Consider the following 25,283-nt stretch of genomic DNA (forward strand, 5'->3'; position numbering starts at 1 on the left):
TTTCACAGGAAGGCACAGAGGAACCAAGAAGATCTATTCTATACTTCTGCCTCACCAGAATATTCAGCTGTCCTTACAAGAAAGAGGAAGCAAACAACCCGCGGGATCTTTCAAACTGCCATCACCGGACCATCCAGCTTTCTCCATCAGAAGGAGAAGAGAATCACCAGCAAGACCTCTTCCATACTGCCCTCACCAACAAGCACAATGCGGTTCGACACCGCAACACTCGCCCTGACGGCACTGTCCCTCTTGACACCACCAGTCACCGGCGGCTTCATCCCCCGCCGCCGGGTGAACCCCATCGTAGAAGGGCAGATCCACGGCCGGCACAACTTTGCCGACGGGTCCCGCGGCGACGCCGCCGCGCGGGCGCTGCTCGAGCGCGCGACCCCGGAGCACGAGCGCCTCGCCCGTGTCCCCGGCGCGCACAAGCCGGGCCGCCGCATTGACCACGACTACACGGTGGACCAGAAGTCCCGGGCGAACCCGCTGATCGACTCGGACCCGACCTACGAGATCAGCTACCTGTCCAAGAGCGACGACGACGTCGTGTACGACGACGAGCAGCCCGGCGGGGACCTGCGCAGGCGCAACCCCTTCGAGGCGAGCTGCTTCGACGTCCCTACCTTCGCGCTCAACGGCATCCTGGGCATGTACCCGCCCGGGGAGAAGTGCACGCACGTGAGGGCCGGGGAGAGGACGGTGGCGATCACGTGCTACCACGCGGCTGATGGGGCGGATGACGATGATGGGTTTGGCATGATGAGTGCGGGAGGGAGGAGGGATAAGAGGTCCGCGGAGGAGATGCACGAGGAGAGGAAGCTGCAGTTCTTGTCGCTGTGCGATACGTCTACCCGGCCGGAACTGATGGTGAACTGAGTCTGCCCAGAACGGCGATGTGCTAAGGCGCTCATGCAGGACTGAGCGCCAGGAACAAGAACACGTAATATGAGGTTATGCTTCTATTTTCTTTTGCATTCTCGTTGAAATTCTTGTTAAAAGGATTTGTCTCAGCATTGTATCGTTTTGGTTGTCATTTCGGCGGAAGGGTTTTGAGCCTTGAAGCAATTTCGTTTTCTTGCCTGTATACTAAAACACTCACACCAAAATACGAAAACCTGCCCGGCCGAGTTTCACTTTGATCGTCCTCCGCAATGATACTCTTAGCCTTGTAAGTTATGACCACCGCCATCTTGACCAGAGGGTCGATTAATTCCATTGCCGTCCACAGACAGAGGCCATCGCGGGCCGCACACTTCTGCGAGTCCGACGCTCTCCACCGAACTGTATATGAAAACGCCAGTGAGTCCATGTCCACTGTGGAGAGGTTGCCTGAAAGATCTGGATGAAATGAACCACTTTACGATGCGTCGATATCAACCCTGGTTACGGACACAACTCACCCCCAGAGCTTCCCGTCAAGATGCACTATTAGAAGCCCAGAAGGGAACACTGTGGAGTGTTGAGTGGTAGGGGCTGAGAAAGTCTCTGAGCATATAAGTAAACCTGGGCGTGGCGCATCTGTTGTTGTTCGCTCCGCAGTGAGATTTTGCAGCTTTATGGTCGTGACGATTACCTGTCATCAACCTGCAAACCTTACCGTGGACGTCACGTCCTGCCAGAGATGATGTGGGATCGGCCAGAGGCGGCATCTGTTTTGAAGAGGCTTCTAGATGAGACTTCACTAAGCAACCGACAAACAAATAGCGGTAATGGACACATTGCGCCTTCATGAATCCAGGTCAGCGGCAAGTTACAAGTACGCGTGTGCGACCACATATCTGGAGAACGTGGCTACGAGTAAGCATAAGACGTTGGGAAGTCCTGAGCCTTGACAGCTGTATGCATGCGAGGTCCTTCTCCAGAGCCGCAGGAGCTTGCAGTGTCAGGGCCGCGCAAAATGCCAGACATGCGATTGACGGAGAGTCTTCTGCCGTCGAGATTGCAGCAAGCAATGCACGTGGTGCCTGCAGCGAAGCACATCGAATCGATCCGTCAGGGCGATCCGTCAGGCCACGTGCGACAACCACACCACCAACCACGGGAGGGCGAAGTCAACAACATAGGAAATCAACGATCACAGGCACGATGCCCGACGAGCCCAAGTAAAATTATCCATGCCAGGCTGGCAATGACGCAGCTTGTCGTACACGAACGGCACTCGCCAGGGAGACAGGACGGCGACGTTAAAGTGGTTTCACATTGCCAGCGCTGGCGGCCTGTCAGCACACATGCTAAGGGACAAATCATCGAGCTAGGGCACACAGTCATCGTCCTACGGCAACGGATTGGCTGACAACAGCGCTGCCGAAAGTCACCTTCCGATTCCTCTGGTCGGCACTCCTGGCCATAGCGGCCGCTTTTAATGGTCGCTGTAGCATGCCGCGTGCCGTGTGGTGTGCCTCGCCCAAAAGCACAAGACCCAGAAGCATGAGCTGCCCGATTGGGCCTTTGTGGAACACAGGGCCGAGAGCAGCAGCCACACGCCGGTCTGGGCTGGACGAGTGGTCAGTCAGGATGATTGCGACAGGGCGACGCGACGGGGCGAGGTCAGCCGAAGGACGCACGGGCAACAGGCTGCTCCCTCCGGGGCGGCGAGGGCCAGGATTACTGTGTGCAGACTACAGAATGTCGCGATTGCTGATGCCCGACAGAAAACACATCGTCAGGGTGGGCGACAAGACGGCCTGACCGTGGGCGCACTGGCCATGAGAGAGCACTCGCAGGTAATCTTGTGGTACGGGCGAGTGCCTGGGCGTCGAAACCTGATTGATTGTGCGCCTGGCTGAGCTGACGCGCCGCATTCAGCTGTGGTCATGACGAGCAGGAATGGGGCCTACATGTACGGCTTGAGGCGGGTGCTGGAGCGCCCAGTGGGGCCTGTGGATCGACGCCAGGCGGGCCTCATCGTCTCGTCTTCGGCCGGGGAGGAAAAAAGCCTGAGAGGGGAAGAAAAAAAAAGGAGCAGAGGATGGAGAAATCGTGGGGATGGGACGATGTGGGTTGGGAGATGTCCCACCAGAGGACAGGACAGTGCTATGGTAGATTCCGGGTGCCTGATCGTCGAGGCTGTAATAGTCATCCGGGCAGGACAGCAAGTTGCCATGACCATTACATTGCATTGCATTGTCCGGGCTGGTGGATGGATGGCTGGCTCCTTCCCTGGCCGCCTGCCCCTTGTTTTGGCTTGTGACGGGGGCCTGGCGGTGCCGTGCCGTGCAGAAACCCATTTTTAGCGAGAAAACCAAGCAAGCCAAGCAGGGCGTCCGCCTTGGTTAAGAGCCGCCTTACTGCCGCCCGCGCGCCTCTTGCCTAAGCACTCCTCCGTCCCCAACACCACCATTTTGGTGAAATTTTCTGCTCACGACAACCACACACCCGCAACGACACCACCCGCAGCCGCCAATGCCTCAGAACCAGCACAACGACCGTTTCCTTTGCCCCCTTCTCCTCCGCAGCCAAATGCTTGTCAACGCCCAGCCCTTCGTCAGAGATTACCTTGCCACCATCCGCACCGACGCCGAGCGACGTCGCGGCACCCGCGAGCCTTGAATCCCTACCGGCTGATCCAGAGTCTGCCGCGCACAAGTAGCCGGCTCGACGCTCTGCGCGAGCCCTTATACAACTGAAGTCGCATATAATACAAACAAACAAACAAACCAAACCACCCTCGCTCGGCCGAGTGGTGGCCAACCCCGACAAGGCATCGCACGATAGCACCACAATGCTGCCACCCGCCGCCCCCGCCCTCACCACTGTCCGTGGCTTCGTCCCCACGCCAATTGCCTCTGGCGACGAGGACAGCGACTACTGTGCGACGCCTCCGCTCAGGGCCGCCAAGCCGAGCAAGCGCGGTCGCAAACCTCCCTGCATCGACGATGTCGTCAGTGCAAACTGCAGTCCGGTGCTGCGCGGCATCAACTCGCCCGGTGTCAGTGGCATCGCCAAGCTGCGCAGCCAGCTGGAGCCTCTCAGCCTCATGACAGACTCTTCTCGCGCCAGCACCATGACGCGCAGCGACAGCCGCCAGCGGGTCATGAGCAGCATGAGCCGTTCCGACAGTCACACGGGCCGTAGCGACGACGAGATATCCGAGGTCGGCTCCACGAGCTACGAGGTCCGGCTCGAGCATGACTTTGTCAGTGAAAGCGTGCGCGAAAAGTCCTACATGGGTCCCATCGAAGGAGGCGTAGTCACCCGAAAGGTGCAAGCCGGAGATTTCGAGCCACTGCGTTGTCTTGGCAAGGGGACTTACGGCACGGTGCTTCTGGTCAAGCAGCGCTCCACGGGCAGGCTGTATGCGCAGAAGCAGTTCAAAAAGGCATCGGTCGTGGTACACAAGAAGCTGGTCGAGCAGACCAAGACCGAGCGACAGATCTTGGAGTCAGTCAACCGACACCCTTTCGTGGTGAAGCTCTTCTACGCCTTCCAGGACCACGAGAAGCTCTATCTCATACTCGAGTACGGCCAGGGCGGCGAGCTCTTCACCCACTTGAACACCGAAAAGATGTTCCCCGAGCCGGTCGCGGCCTTCTACATGGCTGAGATGGTTCTGGCCCTGGCGCATCTTCACGACACGTTGGGAGTTGTCTATCGTGACCTGAAGCCCGAGAACTGCCTGCTTGATGCACAGGGGCATCTTTTGCTGACAGACTTTGGTCTCTCGAAAGTTGCCGTCGAAGATGACTCGAGCTGCAAGTCTATCCTCGGTACCGTGGAGTATATGGCTCCTGAGGTCATCCTAGGACAGAAGTACGGCAAGGCTGTCGATTGGTGGTCGTTTGGCGCTCTTGGGTACGACCTTATGACTGGCAACCCGCCGTTCCGTGGTGGCAACCACGCCAAGATTCAGCAGAACATCGTCAAGCAGAAGCTCGTGCTTCCGTATTTCCTGAGCCCCGACGCCAAGGATCTGCTGACTCGCCTGCTGCGCAAGGAGTCCGCCAAGCGCTTGGGCAGCAATATGCCCAAGGATCTGCAGAATATCAAGAAGCACCGGTTCTTCCGGAAAATCGACTGGAAGAAGTTGGAAGCTCGAGAGGTTGAGCCACCGATACAGCCGATGATTACGGATCCGGAGCTGGCCGAGAACTTTGCTCCAGAGTTTACCGAGCTGTCAGTCAGCCCGGTGGTCGCTACCAAGGACCCTTGGAGCGCACTGAGCCCGTCCTACAAGGAGGGTGTCAAGGACGACCCCTTCGGAGGGTTCAGCTATGTTGCGTCCAGCAGTCTTTTGGAGAACAGCGCCTTCACCATGTATGCCGAGGCATGAGAGATGACAACACTTGCACGGCGGTCACGCGTTGGCGTGAACCTCAGCGATTCGCATTGGATTTTACAAAGCGTGTTTCATGAATATGCATGAGCGAGAGCACATCGGGCACAAGGAAGCACCATGTGCCCGGAAAAGCAAACATACAATTCACATCAAGCATTCATGCATCAATACAATATGCACAGCTCTATTACATCACGAAGGGATAGATTATGAATGGGAACGAGGGAGGAGGGGAAATATCTATAAAAGTTTGGTTCATCGGCAATGCGCGCTTCCTTTAGCAGGCGATGGCTTTCATAATGGTTGGTTCAGCTGTACAAAGAGTCTTGTTTTGTTTTTAATTTCTTACTGGCGTTATTTGTATCAATGATAGAATCATTTCTATTCTCATGAATACATTGCTGCCTGAGCCCTGAGTATTTGACTTGTTCCCCTTGCGCAGTTTAGGTCTTTGTGTTTGTCATGCTTCCGTTGTCTTCGGGATACACCAAGCCCTCAAGTCATGGTGATCAATGGCCCCGTGCCCACGATGAACAGATGTGTTTCGTACTAGTATGGGCGCGTCGTAACTGATTGTCGAAAAGTCAAGTCTAGATGTAAAGGTTACGTCGTGGCCAGTGGATATCTGTGGCATTGTTGCAGGCGCCTGGTTTACAATTTACGCAGTGGGAAGCAGAAAACGGCAGTAGACCAGGCGGTATTGGGCACTCCTACATAAGTCATGGTGTAAGAGTTGCACACGCGGATGAGAAGTCAAGTAACATGACATCAAGGTTTCTTTTTTTTTTTTTTTTTTCGCCCCTTATCTAAACAACTACAAGGCCCTGGCAGTTCTACGTTGACAGGAATGGAAACCCTTGCAAGCTCTTTGTATACCCAAGAAGAAGGCCCGACCGAATCGTACACTCGGAAGACAAAAGTACAGGAAGGACGAGAGTTGTACACCCCTTCACCCAAACACACCCACAAACCCACGCACTAAAAGAAAAAAACCACTAAGCAATCGCCAGCATCTGTCAAAACTCACCGGCCGCCATAAGACCCGGCCGGCGAAACGTGGGACGTCTGCTCCTTGCTGCGGATCTGCTCGCCACTCGCGCCGCTGCCCGAAGACAAACCCGCCCTTCTGCGCTTCCGCAAGACGCCGAAGCCCTTGGCGGCCACGTAGGCGACGAACATGACGGCCGCGACGACCGAGTAGGCAATGACAAACGCGTCGTCCGAGCCGGCGAGCTGGAGGCCCAGGCCGCCATTGACGACGCCGAGGACCATGATGGCGCGGCCGTACCAGATGTGCGCGTGGCTGATGACGCCGCGCTGGAGGTGCTTCTTGTAGTACGCGTGGTGGGCGAAGCCGAGGAAGGGCTGGATGCCGAAGAGGGCGACGATGACTGTGCCGAAGATGGTGTGTGTAGCGCCGAAACCCTGAGAGAAAAGAAGAAGAGGAAGATGGGTTAGCTACTCGCACTAAGTCCGAGGCGGGAGAAAGCGGGAAATGAGAGGGAGACCCAGGGAAAACTTACCACTGTGCTGCGCGAGGCAACGTAGCCAATGCCAAAGCCCGCCCACATGAGCAGGAAGGCGACGACTTGGACGCCGCCATGGACGATCCAGCTGCCGACTAGCGGCATGAGCAGCGAGCCGAGCGGGTAAAGAACTACCATGACCACGGTCATGATGATTCCGTGGATCATGATGAGACGGGTCGTGCTCGTCCCGCTGGAAATCTGGGTGACTCCGTTGCCGCTGCCGCTGCCACTGCCACTACCACTGCCGGAGCCGGAGGAGGTCACGTATGGGTTGGCGTTGTTGGCAATGGTCGCCCGGGTCAGGTCAAACTGCCAGGCAGCGTGCGAGTCGTGCTGGCCGATGCTGGCCGAGGTGCTGGCGCCGTTGCTCGGGGCTTGTCCGACGAGGTAGGCGCCAATGTAGTCTGCGGTGGTGCTCGAGAGGCTCATCTGGCCGCCGCCCCAGCGCTGGCAGTTGGAGCAGACAAAGTTGGCCACCATAGTCTTGCCGTCGCTGGAGACGCCGCTGCCGGCGAGGAGCTGGATCTGGACGCTGCTGTCTGCCTGTGGCATGATATGGCCCCGCCCAGCACGCGCCGAGACGGTCACATTGCCACGGCCGTTGGCGTACATGACGAAGATGTTGGCACCGGCCATCTGGTCGCCCTGGCCGATGGCGACCCACGAGTACCGTGTCGAGGCCCGCATCTGGTAGTAGATATTTCCTTGACCTGAAGAGGCCGACGCAGTGGGAACACCGACTTGGAAGCAGACGTCATTTTCTATACAGTTTGAGAGAGGGTCTGCCGTAACAAGCGTGCTGAACGATGCAGCGGCGGCTAAGGAGGATTATTCATTAGTATTGAATACAGAGTACAGCCAAGCTCAAGTTGCACCACCAACTGAAACCGACAAGGATCAATCGTTCCCGAAGACTTACACAGTGCCGTCGTGGCAAGCTTCCACATTATGGCGGTGTTGGTTGACGGGAAAGGGTGTCGGCCAAATAGAAGGGTAAGTGGTTGCAAAAGGTGCCTGGCTCGTGAGCGCTTCAAGGAAAGCGTTGACCTATGGATATATGACCGTGGAAAAACCGATGACCCCTGGATCCGGAATGGAATCTCCCCCCAAGACCTTTGTCTCGAATGTAATGGCTTTGTCACGCGGAGAGCTCCAGGTGCCACGCGTCTATAAGACCTCAGGAATTGAAGGTCTCAGTTGCGACTACTTGGAGATGTCTCTCTTTCTTGTGTACGTGACACTGCGCCGGAGCCGCTCTACCGTCTGGATTATGGATTCGAGACAATAGGCTGCACTATGTAAAAGCGACGCCGAGAGATATGCTTAGTGCCGAGGTGATTGACAGAGAGTCTTTGCACTAGGGTTCACTGGCGAGAACCCAAATTGTGTCCTGATGGGGTGGCAGGAGGACGATCGTCGTTGACGTCCTTTAGCACTGATGGTGCTTCGGCCTGAGGGTGTCGTGCTAACGACTTGAAGCGGATGTATGATGCGTACTGAAGGGCGGTAATATGGCTATATTTGTTGTAGCAGCGGGCGAGAGATACGAGGATGACAAGTCGAGCGTGCGGGTGCCGTTGGGAAGCTGGGGGCGCCGCTTTTGTAAAGAATGAGATGAGCCGAGCTTACTGCTTGGCCAGGGGCCCAGCGGGGAAGAGAAGTCGCAAGCAAGCTGGGAGCACCCTCGCAAACTTAGACTTACAGATGGTTGAGGCGCCAGCTGGAGGGCGCGCGTGGGATGGCGGCAGGGGTGGCGTCGTGCTAGGGGCAATCCTTCACTGGGCGGGCATGCGAGCGTGGCCACCGGCTGGTCAGAGTTCCGTCCTTTCGTGCTGGGTGGAACTAGTTATTCTTGAAGCGGAAAGCGAGACAAAGTCAGACGAGGCTTAGCAAGGACGACGTGTTTGTTGACTTTTCTGCAGAAGCTCACTTACTAGCGTCATGTGTGAGCATTCCTTCGTCCTCACGACGAAAGCCGTGGGCTGTCACCGACCTCAAATACCCTTTGCGGCAATGGGGTGCCCAGAACACCTGTGGCTGCCAAGCACTGCCGGCGCAGCGCTGCTGACGACGCCTGCGGGATACCACAAGGTACGTAGTCGAGTGCCCCTGGCATTGGATTCCTGTCGTCGCCGGTCTCTGCATGTCACGGCCCGCGGGCGCTGCCGGGCCCGGCGAGGCTGCGCATGCTACGTAACCACGACGTTTGGATGGAATACCCCCCCGGCAGGTGCCAAGATGGCCTCCACGTAAAGGTGAAACGCTGATAAGCGCTGCAGCGAAGGACACGCCAGGAAATGTGCACAGCCCGGACGCCCAGAAAGTATGCGCTGGGCTGGCTGGGATGCTCCTTGACGTGGACCTGGCCTGATCAGGCATTAGTAAACATCCTTGTTCCCTCAGCGATCATCCCCCCGGGGCAAGCCCCATAACCGTCCAGGACTCGATGGGATGCGAACGAGATCTGTGCTGAGAGGGTCCGGGGCGCCCACAAGGGTCTCCCAGTGCCGAAGCCAGCGCCCAGTGGTCTCCGTGGCAGACTGCAGCGCAACACGTGAGGCGAGACGCCCTGTTTAGTGGATGTCTTAGCATCATTTCACGGAGAATGTCCTCCAGTGCAGATGTGAGATACCCCTAGCAGAGAAGGACCGCGGGCGTGCTGGCTGCCAGCCATCGCGTAATGCATGGACAGCTAGCATGCAGGCGAGGAAATAAGGCTGGCGCTAGCTCTAGAAGCCACCCTTCCACCGAGGCGGGCCCCGGCTGGCCAGGGATACGATGGAGCAACCCGAGCTAATCAAAATAACGCGGTTCCTGGTTGGGTGTACAGTGGGGAGGGCCACTACCGGGCTCGCATTAGCGATCGGAGCGTCCCATCAACTCGAGGGTGGAGGCGGGCACTACCCGCATCTCAAAGTCCAGAATAGGGCAAAGTGTCACCCTGGGCTGTTCTGGCAATTGCGACCCAGTCTGCCGCGGGAGCAGTGGGCACAGTGTTCACGATCGCGGCAAACAAACAAGGACAAGGGGTAGTTCGTCCAGAGAGGAACGCCTCCTCGACGAGTCAGCATCTCAGTTGCCAAGTCGCACATCGAAGACGACGGTCTCCAGGCCGCGCTGCTCTGCGCATGTTGCAAAGATGGCCGCGTAATCGTCTGCATCTTGGCAGTTCTTGTATAACTGCCTTGTCAACTTGCCGGACCCCGGCCCCCTCATCAGTCCCTGTTGTCGTAGTGCTCACATCTGCGGCCCATATAAACCGACTCGTAGCCAAGACTCAGGGGACCAAGTTCATGATTGGACTCGCTGGAGTAGACGCGACAGCTCTTTCGTGGCCACATTGTCGAAAACAGAGATAGCTCCTCGAGCTTGTGTGAAGCAGTCAGACAGACATACGGCGGATTACTCAGGATGCGGTCCTAACCCCTCTTGAATGAGACGACGGCCAAGTTCTTGTTTGCAGAAAACAGACAGGATCGTCCCTCCCTACGAATCTAGATGGACGTGTCATGGCAGCTGCAGCTCTGTAGATCTGTGGTTTTGCTCGCCCAATGACATGCAACTGGGAAGCCTCATCGTGATAATGGCTTAGTTGCGAGTGCCACTGAGCTGTCACTGCTGTGATGAGTGATCGATGTTCCTGCGTCAGGACTTCATAATGCAAAGACTGGGTGCGCAGTAATTACAAAGGTGCTTGTACCTTGAAACTAGCGCTACACCAAGCTTGAGTACCTCATTGTCCCAATCTGGAAATCCCCAGGCCTCCGCCCACAAACCCACTCCCGCACACTACAAGCCCCGGCGAATCAGCGTGACCCGACTCGCATGCAAAAAGTACTGGAGGTACCTAGGATCAAGGTTGTCAACAATCGAAAGGCACAGGCCGCGCAGAAATCAAGCCGGGACGCACTAATGAGCCAATAATCACGATGCCAAATTCCATGCACTGCACAGGTCAACTGCCGTCTGCAGATCTCCAAAACCTTAGAGGCTCTCTGCCAGACCTCGATTCATGATTCACAGACCGTCAGCCGAAGGGGGCGCGAGCACACACATACGCGAAAGAGTTGCCATTGAGGCTGTGCAGAAAAAAGGACACGACAAAGGCTGACCTTAGCCCACGCCGAGACGTGCGTGGTTGGTGTTTTGTGGTTCCGGCCGTCGTCCACTACTGCACCACAGACGCACACCTCTGCAAGCCAACGGCCTTGGCACCACACATTTGCCAGCGCTTCTGAGGACTTATCTGATCCGACTTTAGGTCCTTTGGCGTTGCATATCGCTTTTCCCGTGTTAGTATCCTGCAGTGTCCGATTGACTTACCTTCCGACGTACGCGGCCGCTGGCACTGGCGGCTTGGCGCGGGCGGCAAGCTTTTGGATTTGGGCTTGGATGACGCTGGAATCGCAAATCATGGTCAATCATTATCAATCATCGTGAGCAGCCGGGTGTCAGCAAGCTAGTCAGAATGCTTCTGCCCGTCCTTGTTGATGCCTGGGGACTGAGACAGCGGACACGTTCATTGACAATGTGTGATTGGACAAAGTGTAATTTCTCTATTGTTCTTGCGTACCTAACAAGTTTGACGATCATCAACACGCCGAACCTTGTTCGCGCATTAGATGTGTGCACTGAAAGAAACAACGTATTCGCACATGGATGTCTCCGCGACACTTAATCTTCGCTTGCTTGAGCGCTTCATCATGTTGCAGCTGCGTATTCTTGGCTGTTGCCTGACTTTGTAGACTTTAGGTTCTGCAATCCTTCACTGAGGAGAGCATGACGCGCCCACAGCACAAGCATGCACGGCTCAGCCCATTTAGAGCTCCAGTACTCTGTATCAAGTAGAGATCTGCTAGATTTGTACTTCCGGCAAACAGTTGCTGCGTTGAGGGTATGGCCCTGCTACCATTTTCTCCCTGGTCAACACAGATAGCGTTGCTTGCGGAAGATGGGCAGAGCTCACTGGTTGGTTGTGTTTACACATCAACATATGAATCAAAGGGGCTTATCGGAGACGGCAAAAGCTCGACCATCACCAACCATACATTCTCCCTGGCGTCTCCCAGGCATGGCTAAACGCTTGGAACCGGATGCGATGCAGTTGGGCGACACAGGAGTAAAGAAGGCCTCAAAAATGCGTATGCCATGCCTCGCCCTCTGAGCTTCACCGGCGCACGTCTGGAGTGGGACAATGGTGTGCGGAACCGCCAGTCGCTCGTTGGGATGCCCTAGGCGGTTTTTTTGGTTTCGTTGCGTTCGCTATGCAGACTATGGGGAGCATTGCTAAGTTGCATAGAGAGCACACGGAGGCTATGGTCGCGAAAGCCAATGCGGAAAGAGTGACCACGGTACCCCGATAGATTTAATTTCTGGTAGTCCTGGTGTCTCTATCCTCCACGATATTGGAAAGGATCAATTGCTGAAATCGAAACGACAGCGTTGTAGCAGAGGAAAGGGTAGGCAAGAATGTCAAGGGCTTGGAGGCTGTCGAGTTGACCCATACCCAGTGGTCGCTCGACAAGACGCTTGCCACCGTCGTTCGACACGGTTTAGATTCGATCTTGACGCTGCTATATTTAGACCCGCTCAGAGTGGCTGCGTCGGAATGAACCATCTCTCTTTTGAGGACGACAGACTACGAGATGTTTGCGAATCAATGTAGAAGATTCTACTCTCCCCAATACTTTGCCTTCTATGAGGTCCATGGTAGACTATCGACAAGACTTTGTTGCTTCCAAGTAAATGCGATTAACCAGTTCTAATGCGCATTTTGCCATCAAAGAACGTAGCATGAGGTCAGAGCACACTTCCGATGTCCAGGTTGCCACGCGGAAGGCTGGCTTGTCGTGGATTGACTGTGGTCCGCCAAATGCAGAGGCTTGGGCGCCTGGTCCATCGAGCTGTGGTGCATGATTTTCTGGGCCTCGGTTCTCGACACACGACGTACTGCCGGCCCATGAGAACTGGACCGTACAGACAATAGAGTTCTGCCCCAAGATGATTTGATCATTCAAGTTCACTTTCCTTGTCTTGTTCGTCCCGTGATGGAAGAACTGTGACGCAAAGTCCGACACATGGCCAGAAACCGAGTACTCCGGGGTGCCTCACACCGATGCTGTGGCACTCCTCATACTGACAGACTGGTGTTCTAGGATAAGCCCATGCGCTCAGGATATGCTGGCAAATTTACCAAGATACCGTTAAAGCTGAAAAGTCGGCAATGTTCAAGTTCTGACCGCCTGGGATATGCGCTATCGCCTCATGGCCATCAGTGTAGAGTCTGATCCGGGGATTGACAGAGAAGTGCTCTCCGCGCTTGTGTGACTCAGCTTTACCGCATCGCCCCGCAGCGTTGCGAACAGTCTCTAATCTCATGATTCCGCGTTGTCTCCATCTGCCATGTATCTGCCTTTACCGATGCCGGCTTTGATGGGCCTTAACGCTTCGAGGTTCAAATTGATCGCTTCCTGGGCGGCGGTTCCACAAAACCGAGTTCCACTTTTTCGAGCACTCCCCCATCGCGGATTATCGCAGGGCTGCCTCAATGCCTCGTGACGTGTGTATGTTCTGTACCACCCACGAGGAATCACCTGGAGATTGGTGTTACAGAGCATGAGTTTTGTAGCGGGCGTACAGCGCACGAATCATGACATTCAGATCACTCTGCTATCAATTTGATTTCATGTCATGGGAATATGAGGGTTCATGACATAACCACGTTTTCACAGCTTTCCTCGTCGGACTTCCATTGTGCTATATACGCAGTCTGACCAGGCGAATCTGGTCGTAAAGACCACACGGCCCACCTCCCATGCGCGAATATACTATAGAACAATGACGATTACCTGTTGTGGACACGTGACTGCTTGATTTGAGAGCGCAGTATCCGTGCTGGTGTAAAACATTAAATACCAAAACCAGAACGACGAAAAATGCAGCGCCACGCCCCGAGCGAAGCTAATTCCCTTCCCACAACCAAGAGTGTGAACGGAGAACACATAGGTCTCCAGGTCATGTCACTGCCTGGAAAATTCCATTTCGCCTGACTGTGACATCGATCACTCTGATTTCTATGCCGCACCTCCGCCCAGAAGACAGCCAGCGATACTGACCGCTAGCGCCCTTTGCGTCGATCCGCCTCGGAATTCTTGAAGGGGAACCCGCTGGTCCGCTTGTCTGCCCCGGTCCGGCGACTGATGTGCCCGCTCGCCTTCCCGCCAAAGAGCGAGCACCACAGGCCCCAGGCACCGAGGAACGCGCTGACCACGCTGCCGATCAGGAAACCAGTCTGGTGGCCACTGTCAACAGCCGAGTAGCACGCCCAGCAGTAGAACGCGGTCGCCCCGTGGTAGAGCGTGGTGAGGAGCAAGACAGCCGAGGAGTACGGAGCCAGGGCGTCTGGCGTGGCTGTGCGGTTGTTGGTGTGTCAGTGAACAGGTCTTTGAAGGTGGCAACAGTGGGTGGCAGGATTCGACATGACACAGATTGCATACCATCAGTCGACGATCCAAGCGGCAGAGCGCCGGATAGAATGAAACTGACCAGCCCGAAAGCTGTGAGCGTGAGCCCTAGGCTCCGAGCAAAGTACACCTCGATTCCCGAGGAGGATGTCGGTCCAGGTGCTGCATATGAAGTGTCGACATTGAGTAGACCGATGACAGCGCGTGGCCAGAGCACGAGGGGAAGTGCTTGGGTAAGCTTCCATGCCGTGGAGGCGGCGCTGTACTTGGCGAGGACCTGTGCGTGTTCAGCTTCGTGTCAGCTCTCATACACCCCAGTCGTCCGAACCGTGCAGGACCCAAATTCTATGGGAGAGTACTCACGTCCATAACGAGATATCAAGCCGCTCTCTTTTGTGTAAAGCCCGAGCTGGTATACACTGATCTGATGTGTGGAAAGGAAGTAATGGACCAATTGAATGAAACAACTTGCTACATCGAGCTCACATTTATTTACAAATGGGGAAACACAAGTGACGGTCGATCCGGAGTGGTTCGCTGATGATCCTTGCTTGCCTGATTCCCGCAAGAGATGGGAAAGTCAATGTGGCCAGGGTTACGTCATCGTCTGGGGTCGGCCGGGGACGTTCCTCGTCACAATTACAGTTTGGCCATGTGCGAGACTGACAGTCAGGGCCCTATTCCGACACAGTAGCGGCTGGAGTAATATTTGGCTTCTGATTCGCCTGTCACTATCAGCTCCACAGAGCGGGCAGCGGCTCTTTCCCCCCCACCATCAACCGCAGGCGGCCCTCTCCGCCACTGGGAAAAAAAAGGGAACGGCCGATCTCGCAGGCCATTACAAACCAGCATATCCACCAGCCACCGGACATCCCTTGGAGGCAGTTTACAACGTTCTGTTTGCATGACATTTTACCGTGACAGCCAAGGCTCCCAACGACTCAAATAAGCGCCACGATTCCAACATATCGCTGTCTTTGCGTACAAGTGCACAGAATCGAGCACCACCCGATAAAACCCCGCCCAGCCCATCGCACAACCACCTGCTCGTCCCGACACACACACTTGCGGCGCAGCGTCACAAACGGCCCCGGCCGGGACGATAGCCACAAGCCAGGATCATGTCGGCAATCCTGTCTGCAGACGATCTCAACGACTTCATATCGCCCGGTGTCGCCTGCATCAAGCCCATCGAGACCCTCCCTGCACCCCCGCCACCGACCGACGACAATGGCGTAGGCCTCGAGCACGAAGTCATCCTCGACGGCCCTGGTGCCCCCCAGGCCGCCGCCACTTCCGCAGAGCCGACCCAGATATCGCTCACAGACTGCCTCGCGTGCTCAGGCTGCGTCACCTCCGCCGAAGCCGTCCTCGTCAGCCTGCAGAGCCATTCGGAACTGCTGACTGTGCTGGACGGCGCACCGGGCCTGCGCATCGAGAAGGATGAGGCGACGGGCAAGTTCAGCGTACTCGGGCTGGAACACCCAGAGGCGAGACTCTTCGTCGCCAGCGTCTCGCCACAGACGCGCGCGAGCTTAGCAGCCGCTACCGGCCGAGGCGTTCGAGAACAAGATGCCGGCAACATGATCTCGCAGCTCTTGTCTGGCGAGGCGGGACTCAGAGCTGGCGGGAAGTGGAACAATGCTTTCAGCTGGGTCGTCGACACCAACACTGCTCGCGAGGCGTGCCTGGTCCTCGGCGCGGAAGAGGTTCTCGCGGGCGAGACGGCGCCCGGCGCGGCAAAGAAGCCCATCCTCTCCTCGAGCTGCCCGGGGTGGGTCTGCTACGCCGAGAAGACGCACCCTTACGTCCTGCCGCACATCTCGCGCGTCAAGTCGCCACAGGCGCTCATGGGGACGCTGCTCAAGACTTCCCTGAGCCGGATATTGGGCATCTCGCCGGACAGGATATGGCATCTGGCGGTCATGCCCTGTTTTGACAAGAAGCTCGAGGCTAGCCGTGAAGAACTGACAGATTCTGTATGGGGTGGTGATGGCAAGCCCGGGAGGGGTGTTCGTGATGTCGATTGCGTCATCACGAGTAAAGAGATTCTCATGCTGGCAGAGTCCCGAGGACTCGATTTCTTCAGCCAGTCGAGAACGGCCGTGCCCGCAACCCAGCAGGCGCCATTTCCAGATGCGACCTTGAGTCGGTTCCTGTTCCCGCCACGAAGCAAGAGACAGACAGACCCGGCAGCTGGAACGTCTGGCGGAAATTTGCACTACATTCTCAACCATATTTCGACCCAGCATGCCGGCTCTCGGATCGAGACTGTGCGAGGCCGCAATGCTGACGTTGTCGAGTTCTCAGTCATTGCGGCCTCTGGAGAGCCCATATTCAAGGCCGCCAGATACTATGGGTTCCGGAACATCCAGAATCTTGTGAGAAAGCTCAAGCCCGCGAGGCAGTCACGGATGCCAGGGGCACGCCCGATGGGCGGCGCCAGAAAACCCGCTGGGAAGTCGTCCGGACTGGAATTCGCCTATGTTGAGGTCATGGCATGTCCGGGTGGCTGCACCAACGGCGGAGGACAAGTGAAAGTCGACGATCCGATCATCATTGAGCGCAGCGGCTTGAGCGCGAAGCCAGACCTGCAAGAGCAGAAGTATTGGCTGGCGCAGGTTGACGAGGCGTACTTCTCAGCGGACGACGCTGACGGAGAGACTACGGCGGGCAGCAGCGGAGACATTGTTTGTGGCATTTCCCCTTTATATATACGAGATACCCTGACGCATTGGGCTGGCGTCACTGGCATAGAATTGGATAGATTGGTGTCGACGAGCTATCGCGAGGTGGTCAGCGATGTGGGCAAGAACAAGCCCAGCGACACTGAGCGGGTAGTTCAGCTTGCCGGCAAGATTGGCGGCGGGTGGTAAAAGACCTTGGACGCTCCCGGGAGTAGCATATAGCATAGCTTTGGTAGCATATTTCACCAGCGCAGTTGCATGACAGGCGTTTGTATATATATTCAACTGTTGTCGGCATTGCGCCGTGCGAAGCCGAATCCACCTCTACCTGTTCCGTCCGGTCCTCGGGGTGCCCGAACCGGCGCTTCCTCTCGCGCGTCTCGGGGCGTGGACCTGCCAGATACTGGCGTGACCCCTCCACGTTCTCCCCGCGGACTTGGCCGAGGCGCATATCCAGGGTCATACAGCTCTTGCGGCGTGCCGCCAGGCTGCTGTCCAGGACGCGGCTGCTCTCGCTCTTTATCACGCTGACGGTACCCGCCGCCACCGCGAGCCTCTGAGTTTTGATTGCGGAAGCCGCCGCGGCCGCGGCCGCGTCCTCCTCGGCCCCCTCGGCTATTGTCGTATGACCGTGGCGGTGTCGTGGTTCCTGGCGTGCTCGCGCCACTGCTGGGGCCAGATCCTCCGCCTGCGCCGTTGGCCGTGTTGCCACCGTTTGCCGTGCCGAAGATCTTGGCCCTGGCCTCCTCATACCTGCGCTGCTTCTCTTCGAGCTCGCGCTGCTGCCGTGCTCGAATCTCCTCGGGCGTGAGCGCCTTCTTCGCCTTGTCTTCGTCGTCGGAGTCGTCCTCGAGGGTGAGCTGGGAGAGACCGGTCGCCGGGTCCTTTTTGGCAATCATCTGAGGCGCGGGACGCCGGGACAGCACCTTGAGGGCGGGCTTGAAGGCACTCTGTGTCTGCATCGAGGCGGGGATCTGGGAGCTCTGGCTCGGGAGGTACTGGAAGCCGTCGGCCGGCGGTCCTTCACTAGTTTCGCGTTCAGCTTGGGGGGGAAGTTGACACTTGACAGGCGCATGGTCTCGCTGCGGCTGCAAGGGGGTGGGACAATGTGGCCTTACGCTGACTCCCACAGTTTCCTGTTGAGCTCGGCATGTTGCGCGAGCCGCTCCTTCTTGGACAATGGAGCTGGCTGGACTACCTTGGGAGGCGCCGGGGGCTCCTTTGCAGCCCGGTCCGCTTGAGCCTCCCAGTCATCGTCGTCCCAGGCGTCCTTGAGTTTTGCACCGCCGCTTCTAGACATGTTTGCTATGGCGCTGCTGCTGCTTCGTGTATGTTTGGTTCTTTTTGGGTGCGAGATGCTCCGGGCAAAGGCTGCTATGGCACGGGAAATGCGCAGATGCGAGGGAGGGAGGAACTGCCAGTCAGGGCTCCATTGAGTCGAGGAGGGCAGGTGGGCGGACGAGCCTGGACTGCGCAGAGGGCGGGCGGCCGAGGACGAGACATATATGGACGTCTTGGGCAGGCGGCTGTGTAGTGTCCAAAGAATATCTAGACGAGGCAGCGGAGGACAGGCAGAGGCCGGTGGGAATTTCTGGGGTCGGAATGGGACCTCTTTTCGCTGCTGAGGGCGGGAGGGCTGGCTTGGCTGGCTGACTGGTGCCGGTGTGTGTGTGTGTGTGTGGTGGGGTGGGGCCGCATGCCCAACGACACGCCTGGACGGGGGACGTCTAAGCCGCCTTGCGGACTTGCATCTCGTCCCACGGCAGCTCGAGCTCTTTGATCACCTGTTGCGGGGATACGTGCTTGATTGTGGTAGCTCTGTCCTTGCAAGTCTCACAAAACATCACTTTCAACCTGCTCAGGTTCGTCTGGAATCGACTCGTTCCCGACGTCATCATGGCCGGCCGCCCTCGGATGCCAGCTCAGCTGCACACGCCTACACACTCGTTCAGCGAGGCGCCTATACAGACCCCGGATTCCACAGCCGCAGGCAAGGCCTCGGCGCAAGAACGCCGTGAACGCGAGCAGTTCGAGTTCACCAAGCGCCTGACTGATCAGAAGTTCAACATAGGTACGCACGGGTCCTCTATGCCACAGGGCTGGCTGGCCCTCATGTCCGTCGCAGACTCATGGGCCCCGTTCACGGCTGACCATGCTGTCAAACAGCTTTGTATCCAGATCCCCTACTGCCAAGGCAGCTCACACAAGAGCAGCACTTTCCTGCTGGTGTCACGACGGAAATGGAGGCATATCTGCAGAATGTGGCTGCGAGGGTGAAGGGCATGGCTGTAGAGAAGGAATAGTTCATCCGATTGACTCTGCTCTTGCAGGCGCAAGACTTCGTAGATGGACACGAGTACTTCCAGAAACGAGTCGCTACTGCCTCACTGCGAATCTTTCTTTGACACAATCAATGCACTCGTCAGTCAATTTCCGGTGCTATCTCAGACTGGCCCTCCCGCCAACCAACTCCCATGACCCCACGGCCGCATACCGACTCCAGTACCCATGAATCACAAACTCATGACACTCAGCACGAGCAGTCCCGGAGAGTTATTGCCCAGTGACCTGCCTCTGTGGAATGACAAGAACCAACATCCTTCTATGCCAAACCGAAGAACTCCACTAGTTTCAAAGCAACAGAAGGCATCTGACCTGAAGTGTATGCCGCCATCGCGGCAGCAAGCACTACCATCAGCCATAAGATTCCATCTCGATATCTATTACGAGACAAAATAACCAAGTAGTGTCTTCGTCACGGCTCTATAACAGCAAATCGCTACAAACAGCATCTACATTCACCGTTCTGACAGGGCAGCTGCTACTGAAGCACAACAATCACCATGAACTCACCTCCACCCGAACAGCGGGCTCACCAGCCCGACGAGGACGTTATTATGACCACACCTGGTGGTGATGGCCCTATTACTCCCACCAAGGGCAAGCCCGCTCCTGTCCGCCAGCTCCCTACCCCGTACTCACCCCAGAACGGCGGACTCGTGGTGACCTGGGACACAAATTATGGAAATATCAAGAGACGTCTCGATTTCGCAAACGACAAGCCAGATACAGCTGCCGTGGCAGCAAACGTCGAGGCCCCTTCCAAGTTAATCAGCGATACAACCCCGGCGGCTGGCAGAAAGGGCTACAGCGTCACTCAGCGCGACGAACACCTGGCCCGCGCAAAGACCTGGCTCAACTCGGCCACAACACCCGAGCAACTACGCAAGCGCGCCGATGCCATAGTATCGGCGATGTTCCAGGGCTCTGGGAGCTACTCCCTCGGCGGACGGGCACGGCGGGCAGACAAAGACGACGGCTACTGCTCATGGGAGGACGAGTCCCTGTCTGATTGGAACTCGGAGGACGAGGAGAACCTGAAGAACCTCGCACCCCGCTCCTCCTCCTCCAAGAAGACGTCGGTTCCGAAGCACAAGCTCTGGAATCCAGCTGCGGTGCCGGCCGACGACGCGGACCTCCCGGCACCCAAGATCGGCGAGGTGGGCATCCAGAACGACGAGGATCTCGATGTAATTACGCAGTTCCGCGAGACGCATAACCCAGTCGTGGCCTCGATCAGGGCAGGCAAAGTCGTCCTGCCTTACTGCGGGGCTGTTGCTCCCGGAGGACGCCAGGATCAGGCACAGCAGACGGACGAACACTCGTCAGTGCCGGCTGCAACTGTCCCGTCGAACGCCGCTGGTACCACAGAAATCTCCGTCCCAGCAGTCGAGGCAGTTTCAGAGACTGAAGAAGATGATGATGCCCAAGTAGACGCACAGCCTGGACCCCAGCACCGCCTCACCAAGATCCCTCCAAAGACCCTCCCAGCGGGCACCAAAGCAGCCAAGCACCTCCAGCGCCAAGCCCGTCGAGCACTCACCAAGAAACAGCGGGCCCGGAAGAAGAACAAAAAGATCGATCACGGCGAGACGGAGTGGCAGCCTGGTCTTGACGATATCCGGCGCGGCCGCCGTGGTGGTGCTGCTGATGATGATGGCGTGCCGGTCCGCAGACAGGGGTCGCTGCGGGTGCAGGCTAGACAAATGGAAGCGGCTTCCTCTCGGCCTCGCGGTGGGAAAGGCAAGGGACGTGGTGGTAGAGGTGGTGGTGGTGGCAAGGGACGTGGCGGTAGAGGTGGGAAGCGCGCGACGGATGCGCAGAGAAGCATGCTGGTCTCATGAATCCAGCACGCGTACTTGTCGTGATGTGTGGTGGGAGACGTGCTAGAGCATATCCCCACTGCTCATATTGACTCTTGCCGTCTGGGTTCAGAGGTCCTGACGGCAATGCATGCTCACACTGGAACCTGAAAGGCCAGCGTAATGACTACTAAGTATTTCTAGGACAGAACGAATGACTTGAGAGAGCCTGAAGATATATGCAGACTGCACAGTGAAGGGTTCACCAGCCGAGCACGGGGATTTCGACAATATTCTTTCGGCTTAGCATCAAGTGACCGCGTATAAGGAGAGTGGCGAGGCCCTAGGAGGAGGTGTAATTGGCTTGCTTGCGTTTCCAATCTGAGATCCAGCCCAGGATCTGGTTGTCTCAATCTGTGACTACGATAGAAGGGAATTCCAGGCAATCCACAAATCCATAGAAAGAGCAGACGAGCATGTAGCGGGTTGAGGAGCCAAGACCCTTGTAGATGGGCTTGCTCCCAGGTTGTTTCTCGCACCCCCCGGAATGCTGTGTCGAGAATGTGGCACACATCAAGTTTCCATAATCATGCAAACCACATGTTGATACGCTGGAGGCAGTTCCAACTTGTTTACTGTGCTAAGGACTGGGACCTCATTGGTTTGGGCAGATGGTCCGAGGACCACAGTGATATCTCTCTTGCGCAGGATGCATCTTGATATAGGGAGGAGGATATGGAGCACGGCCAGCGGGGAGCGGCGTGCTCCGCTGCTGCGCGGGAATACAGCTGGTCTTCCTCCATTCTCACTTCTGATTCATCAGGAATTAATGGAGCACATAGCATGTAGTCCAGTGTCTTCCTGCCCATTGTGATACAATCCGTTGGGCGACTTGTGACTGCTCATGCAAAACAGACATGGGTTGGGCCATTTAGGAAATCGATCCTTTTCTTTTTCCTCCATTTGTCATCATTGTGAACACATTTTGCATTGTATGGACGTCTGGGCCGTTCGGGGGCCAATATTTGGCTCTATTGTCAATCCTTGGCGCGAAGGTCACGGTGGCGGTGTGAGGACGACATCATGATGGAATGAAGTTGGAGCACGGCCCCCAAGGCACGGCCCAATATGGCGGTTCGTTGAAGGCATTCCTGCCAGTATCGCCCTTGCATGTCCGGAGGTCGGCGGCACGCCTGGGCGAGACAAGTGTCCAGAGACTCGCTGGGAAAGCACAAATGCGGGCTGGACAGCTCCACAGCAATAGCCCGGGCCAAGGAGCTTTTTCACATATTGGGTGAGACTGCTTGAGCACCAGCGCCTGCACGACCAATTGACAGGACGGCGCAAAGGCCATAGGAGGATGATCCGCTCTCACTGACGAATCGCGGCGGAGAGAAGCAGTCTGTGGATCCTGGTTCGGTCGACTTACACGAGCGACCCACGCACGGACGGGCGGCCTGCGCATGCCTCTCGTGCTCTTCTTTGCTTCATGGCGAATGCTAAACTTGGACGCTCCAGTCAGCAATTCTCCTAGGCGAGCCGAATGAAACTGGCCTAGCGGTTTATTCCGAAGGAAGGTGCGGCAGAACTGCACCGCGCACAGTCAGCAAGTGAAATGTGGCAGGGACCTAAGCGCAAAATGTTGAAACCACTTTCTGGCCAGCATGTACCGAGTCAACAACCGGAGTGACGTGACCGACTCAACGTGCCTGTCAATCCTTCTGGAACGAATTGGTGCGAGAGATAAGGTGGCTAGCGTTCGGGTAAGCCCGGAGGCGCAGAGCTGAGAAGCGGGGGCTTTCTGTGCAAAACTGAGCACCTTCGAATTCAGCAGTTTCGGAGCGAATGATACCGCGCTGAGGCCGGCGGGAATGTGTCGTGTTCGGCGCTGATTCTGGCCAAATTCTCAGCTCGGCGAGAGCGATGGCCCAAGGTTCTGATCGTGGACCTGTCCAGACGAAGCTGGTGCGGGTGCGCCCGTGAGTCAGGTAAGACCCCTGTGGAATTGGCCGACGTCCTGACAGCGTCATACTCGGGGCCCATGATATCGATGCGCTGGAGCTAAAATGCCCAAGGCTCCGCTTTGGGCTCAGGGGATGGACAATCCCGATCTCGTCGTTGCCAGCAGCAATGCTGTGTTCTGGGAGGCCCGTACGTGTCGGGTGCCGGCATGTATCTTCTCCTCGTTTCAAGGCCTTGGCATAGTTCGTTTGATGGGAGGACTGAAGCAGCAGCAGCATGGCGGGGCAGTGTTCTAGAAGAGCTCGCATGGGGCCAAGCCAGCGGCATGTGAATCTGCGTCGGAGGACTGTGATGGGGGGCGAGGCCATTGACCTCTGTCTCGCACCATGCAGTAGGCGGACGGCGAAAGGCCCAAGCTGCATGTCAACAGGATGCTAAGGGGCCGACGCGTTTGTCAAGCAGGCGAGTGGCATCTGCGGATGCATGCGAGATTGCAATAAGCAAGTTGAGGTTTCTGGAATAAGCACGAGTTGGAACGGGCCTGCTGGTGGGAGGATCACTACGCTTACTTGCCTTAAGCGGAGACTACACTGCACTAGGTACCATAAGGTAGCGTAGTGACTATCGATGGATTGGCAGCACGTCTGGCGTCAAACGGACATGGATCTGCCCTGTCGCCTACAAGGCCGGCTGCCAGGCGGAGCCGCGCCAGCCACCATCAAGCCTCGTCTTCCAAGTTCCAAGTCTGAGTGTTTGACTGCTCGACTTGCACGGGCAGGAGAAATCGTGAACGGGGCACATCCGGGCACGCAGCGTGGCGGCAGAGCCCCTCCTTCCCCAGAAGACCCCTCACTCGCCTCGTGTCCCCAACACAGCCCGCACGGCAAGTTGAGGGCTTGCATGCGCTGCATGCAGCAGCGAAGCTGTCTGGTCTGGAGCAGGCGGTTCCAGAACCGAGCCCAAAGAGGAGCTTGGCCTGAGGCCGCAGTGTCCCAGCAGCCTGGAAGAAAGGGCCGAGGAGCGCCCAGCCAGAGCGCCTGCAGGCGGCAGGCAGCCTGCATTCAATTGTTGCCCGCCAGCTTCCAGCCAGCCGAGCCGCCCCATTTTATCCTTTGCCAGCGCCTACCCCCTCCCGCTCGAGCGCCCGAGCTTGGGCTCCAGCCTGCAAATACCACCAGACTTCGCCGGCGGCCTGCTTCCCTCGCCAGTTCTCTCCCGAGTACAACCTGTGCCCCTGTCACCACCACCACAACCTCGACCACCCTCAGCACACCTTCCCTCCCTCGCCCGCCTCTCCCCCCACGCCCGCGCAAGCTTGCCGTGATTCCAGGCCTACTCATGGGAGCTCGACTCCGCAGGCTCTGAGCTACAGTCGCCTGTGATAACCATCGCCGTCTGACTGACTTCCAAAAAAGTCGGCGTCCCTTCCTGTCCGCCACTTCCCTCTCCACGAGGCGCTGCTAGAATCGTGCGTGGAGCGACTCTCAGCTGGGATATATCCCACAACACCTCCAGCCAACATGTCAAACTCCGAGGGCGGCTTCGACCTTCTTCGGCGGGCCACGCAGGCCATGATGTCCAAGTAAGTCGACAGCCTCTCTCTCGTATCCTCCTAGCCTCGCTTTCCCTTTTCTCGGATCATCCCGCTTCAGTCACATCCCTTGGTCTCGGCGCCCATCACTTCACTTCACTGGCCAGTTCACTGGACCGTCTTGTTTCCGAACCCGCCTGGGTCCTCAGCATACAGCTTCATGTCTGGGCCTGGGGAGCTTCATTTGGCATCAGTCTCCGAGTCCGTCTGGCAAGTCACCGTGCCTCAAGTCGAGCCTCGCCGGCTGTCGAGCCAAGTTACCTGGATTGCGGCCCCAACACGTCAACCAAGGCGCATCATGGCCAGATTTCAATTTACCCGCAACCCGGAGCAACCCGGCTGCCGTTGGGACATCTTCGCCTGCAGCTTCAAGCATCACTGCCGAGCATGCAATCGTCATACTTGATCACCCAGTACACCACTTCCTCAACGCCATCGAGTATCCGACGCAGCAGCATTGGCAGGATCTGTAACCTCGGCTAGACCCGGGGAAACTCTTGGGAAACTCCAAAGCGGCCTTCAAAGATCGGGACTATGCAACAGCTGACGCTCCGCTTCTCGGCGGCATGCATTGCGCGGGGTTTGCACAAAACTTCATGGCGGCCTGACTCGCCTGCAGCGCTTTGGC

At 57.1% G+C, this 25,283-nt stretch overlaps 10 protein-coding genes across 10 annotated transcripts; 5 read left to right on the forward strand and 5 right to left on the reverse strand.

Annotated features, from left to right (window-relative positions):
* Window positions 1-207: 207 nt before the first annotated feature.
* Window positions 208-882, forward strand: B0I36DRAFT_343556 (uncharacterized protein; the record flags this gene model as incomplete). Its single annotated transcript, XM_046156173.1, has 1 exon — window positions 208-882. One exon carries the CDS (start codon window positions 208-210, stop codon window positions 880-882), a length of 675 nt encoding a protein of 224 aa, XP_046017754.1.
* A 2,406-nt stretch (window positions 883-3,288) lies between these two features.
* B0I36DRAFT_309122 (kinase-like domain-containing protein) lies at window positions 3,289-5,697 on the forward strand. Its single transcript, XM_046152093.1, has one exon. The coding sequence runs from the start codon at window positions 3,728-3,730 to the stop codon at window positions 5,273-5,275; it is 1,548 nt and encodes a 515-aa protein (XP_046017755.1). The 5' UTR covers window positions 3,289-3,727; the 3' UTR covers window positions 5,276-5,697.
* Window positions 5,698-6,055: 358 nt separating this feature from the next.
* B0I36DRAFT_309124 (uncharacterized protein) lies at window positions 6,056-8,117 on the reverse strand. The gene is made up of 3 exons (XM_046152094.1): window positions 7,730-8,117; window positions 6,805-7,628; window positions 6,056-6,706 (listed from the first exon to the last, which is right to left on the reverse strand). The coding sequence occupies exons 1-3, from the start codon at window positions 7,755-7,757 to the stop codon at window positions 6,305-6,307; spliced, it is 1,254 nt and encodes a 417-aa protein (XP_046017756.1). The 5' UTR covers window positions 7,758-8,117; the 3' UTR covers window positions 6,056-6,304.
* Window positions 8,118-12,175: 4,058 nt separating this feature from the next.
* On the reverse strand, window positions 12,176-13,188 carry B0I36DRAFT_343559 (uncharacterized protein; the record flags this gene model as incomplete). The annotated part of the gene is made up of 3 exons (XM_046156174.1): window positions 12,176-12,448; window positions 12,567-12,776; window positions 13,012-13,188. The coding sequence occupies 3 exons, from the start codon at window positions 13,186-13,188 to the stop codon at window positions 12,176-12,178; spliced, it is 660 nt and encodes a 219-aa protein (XP_046017757.1).
* A 322-nt stretch (window positions 13,189-13,510) lies between these two features.
* Window positions 13,511-14,918, reverse strand: B0I36DRAFT_309128 (uncharacterized protein). The gene is made up of 3 exons (XM_046152095.1): window positions 14,637-14,918; window positions 14,307-14,550; window positions 13,511-14,220 (listed from the first exon to the last, which is right to left on the reverse strand). Exons 1-3 carry the CDS (start codon window positions 14,640-14,642, stop codon window positions 13,928-13,930), a joined length of 543 nt encoding a protein of 180 aa, XP_046017758.1. The 5' UTR covers window positions 14,643-14,918; the 3' UTR covers window positions 13,511-13,927.
* A 213-nt stretch (window positions 14,919-15,131) lies between these two features.
* Window positions 15,132-17,212, forward strand: B0I36DRAFT_309129 (cytosolic Fe-S cluster assembly factor NAR1). The gene has a single exon (XM_046152096.1). It carries the CDS (start codon window positions 15,395-15,397, stop codon window positions 17,147-17,149), a length of 1,755 nt encoding a protein of 584 aa, XP_046017759.1. The 5' UTR covers window positions 15,132-15,394; the 3' UTR covers window positions 17,150-17,212.
* On the reverse strand, window positions 17,213-18,564 carry B0I36DRAFT_309130 (uncharacterized protein). The gene is made up of 2 exons (XM_046152097.1): window positions 18,079-18,564; window positions 17,213-17,986 (listed from the first exon to the last, which is right to left on the reverse strand). The coding sequence occupies exons 1-2, from the start codon at window positions 18,258-18,260 to the stop codon at window positions 17,242-17,244; spliced, it is 927 nt and encodes a 308-aa protein (XP_046017760.1). The 5' UTR covers window positions 18,261-18,564; the 3' UTR covers window positions 17,213-17,241.
* A 292-nt stretch (window positions 18,565-18,856) lies between these two features.
* B0I36DRAFT_357103 (uncharacterized protein) lies at window positions 18,857-19,263 on the forward strand (the record flags this gene model as incomplete). The annotated part of the gene is made up of 2 exons (XM_046157747.1): window positions 18,857-19,031; window positions 19,127-19,263. The coding sequence occupies 2 exons, from the start codon at window positions 18,857-18,859 to the stop codon at window positions 19,261-19,263; spliced, it is 312 nt and encodes a 103-aa protein (XP_046017761.1).
* A 181-nt stretch (window positions 19,264-19,444) lies between these two features.
* B0I36DRAFT_1378 (uncharacterized protein) lies at window positions 19,445-21,278 on the forward strand. Its single transcript, XM_046148316.1, has one exon. The coding sequence runs from the start codon at window positions 19,804-19,806 to the stop codon at window positions 21,142-21,144; it is 1,341 nt and encodes a 446-aa protein (XP_046017762.1). The 5' UTR covers window positions 19,445-19,803; the 3' UTR covers window positions 21,145-21,278.
* Window positions 21,279-22,690: 1,412 nt separating this feature from the next.
* On the reverse strand, window positions 22,691-23,707 carry B0I36DRAFT_1386 (uncharacterized protein). Its single transcript, XM_046148332.1, has one exon. The coding sequence runs from the start codon at window positions 23,484-23,486 to the stop codon at window positions 22,815-22,817; it is 672 nt and encodes a 223-aa protein (XP_046017763.1). The 5' UTR covers window positions 23,487-23,707; the 3' UTR covers window positions 22,691-22,814.
* Between the last annotated feature and the right edge of the window lie 1,576 nt (window positions 23,708-25,283).

Source organism: Microdochium trichocladiopsis, assembly GCF_020744255.1.
Source record: "Microdochium trichocladiopsis strain MPI-CAGE-CH-0230 chromosome Unknown B0I36scaffold_1, whole genome shotgun sequence".
NCBI lineage: Eukaryota > Fungi > Ascomycota > Sordariomycetes > Xylariales > Microdochiaceae > Microdochium > Microdochium trichocladiopsis.

What these genes read in the sequence shown, in the direction of transcription:
- B0I36DRAFT_309122 (XM_046152093.1), top strand. Translation starts at nt 3,728, where the DNA reads ATGCTGCCACCCGCCGCCCCCGCCCTCACCACTGTCCGTGGCTTCGTC.
- B0I36DRAFT_309129 (XM_046152096.1), top strand. Translation starts at nt 15,395, where the DNA reads ATGTCGGCAATCCTGTCTGCAGACGATCTCAACGACTTCATATCGCCC.
- B0I36DRAFT_309130 (XM_046152097.1), bottom strand. Translation starts at nt 18,260, where the DNA reads ATGTCTAGAAGCGGCGGTGCAAAACTCAAGGACGCCTGGGACGACGAT. An exon ending in AGGAAACTGTGGGAGTCAGC is followed by an intron (nt 17,987 to 18,078) that starts GTAAGGCCACAT and finishes ACGCGAAACTAG; the next exon opens with TGAAGGACCGCCGGCCGACG.
- B0I36DRAFT_309128 (XM_046152095.1), bottom strand. An exon ending in GCTTGGATCGTCGACTGATG is followed by an intron (nt 14,221 to 14,306) that starts GTATGCAATCTG and finishes ACAACCGCACAG; the next exon opens with CCACGCCAGACGCCCTGGCT.
- B0I36DRAFT_1386 (XM_046148332.1), bottom strand. Translation starts at nt 23,486, where the DNA reads ATGCAGCTTGGGCCTTTCGCCGTCCGCCTACTGCATGGTGCGAGACAG.
- B0I36DRAFT_309124 (XM_046152094.1), bottom strand. Translation starts at nt 7,757, where the DNA reads ATGTGGAAGCTTGCCACGACGGCACTGT. An exon ending in GCTTGCCACGACGGCACTGT is followed by an intron (nt 7,629 to 7,729) that starts GTAAGTCTTCGG and finishes AATCCTCCTTAG; the next exon opens with CCGCCGCTGCATCGTTCAGC. An exon ending in TTGCCTCGCGCAGCACAGTG is followed by an intron (nt 6,707 to 6,804) that starts GTAAGTTTTCCC and finishes CTTTTCTCTCAG; the next exon opens with GGTTTCGGCGCTACACACAC.
- B0I36DRAFT_1378 (XM_046148316.1), top strand. Translation starts at nt 19,804, where the DNA reads ATGAACTCACCTCCACCCGAACAGCGGGCTCACCAGCCCGACGAGGAC.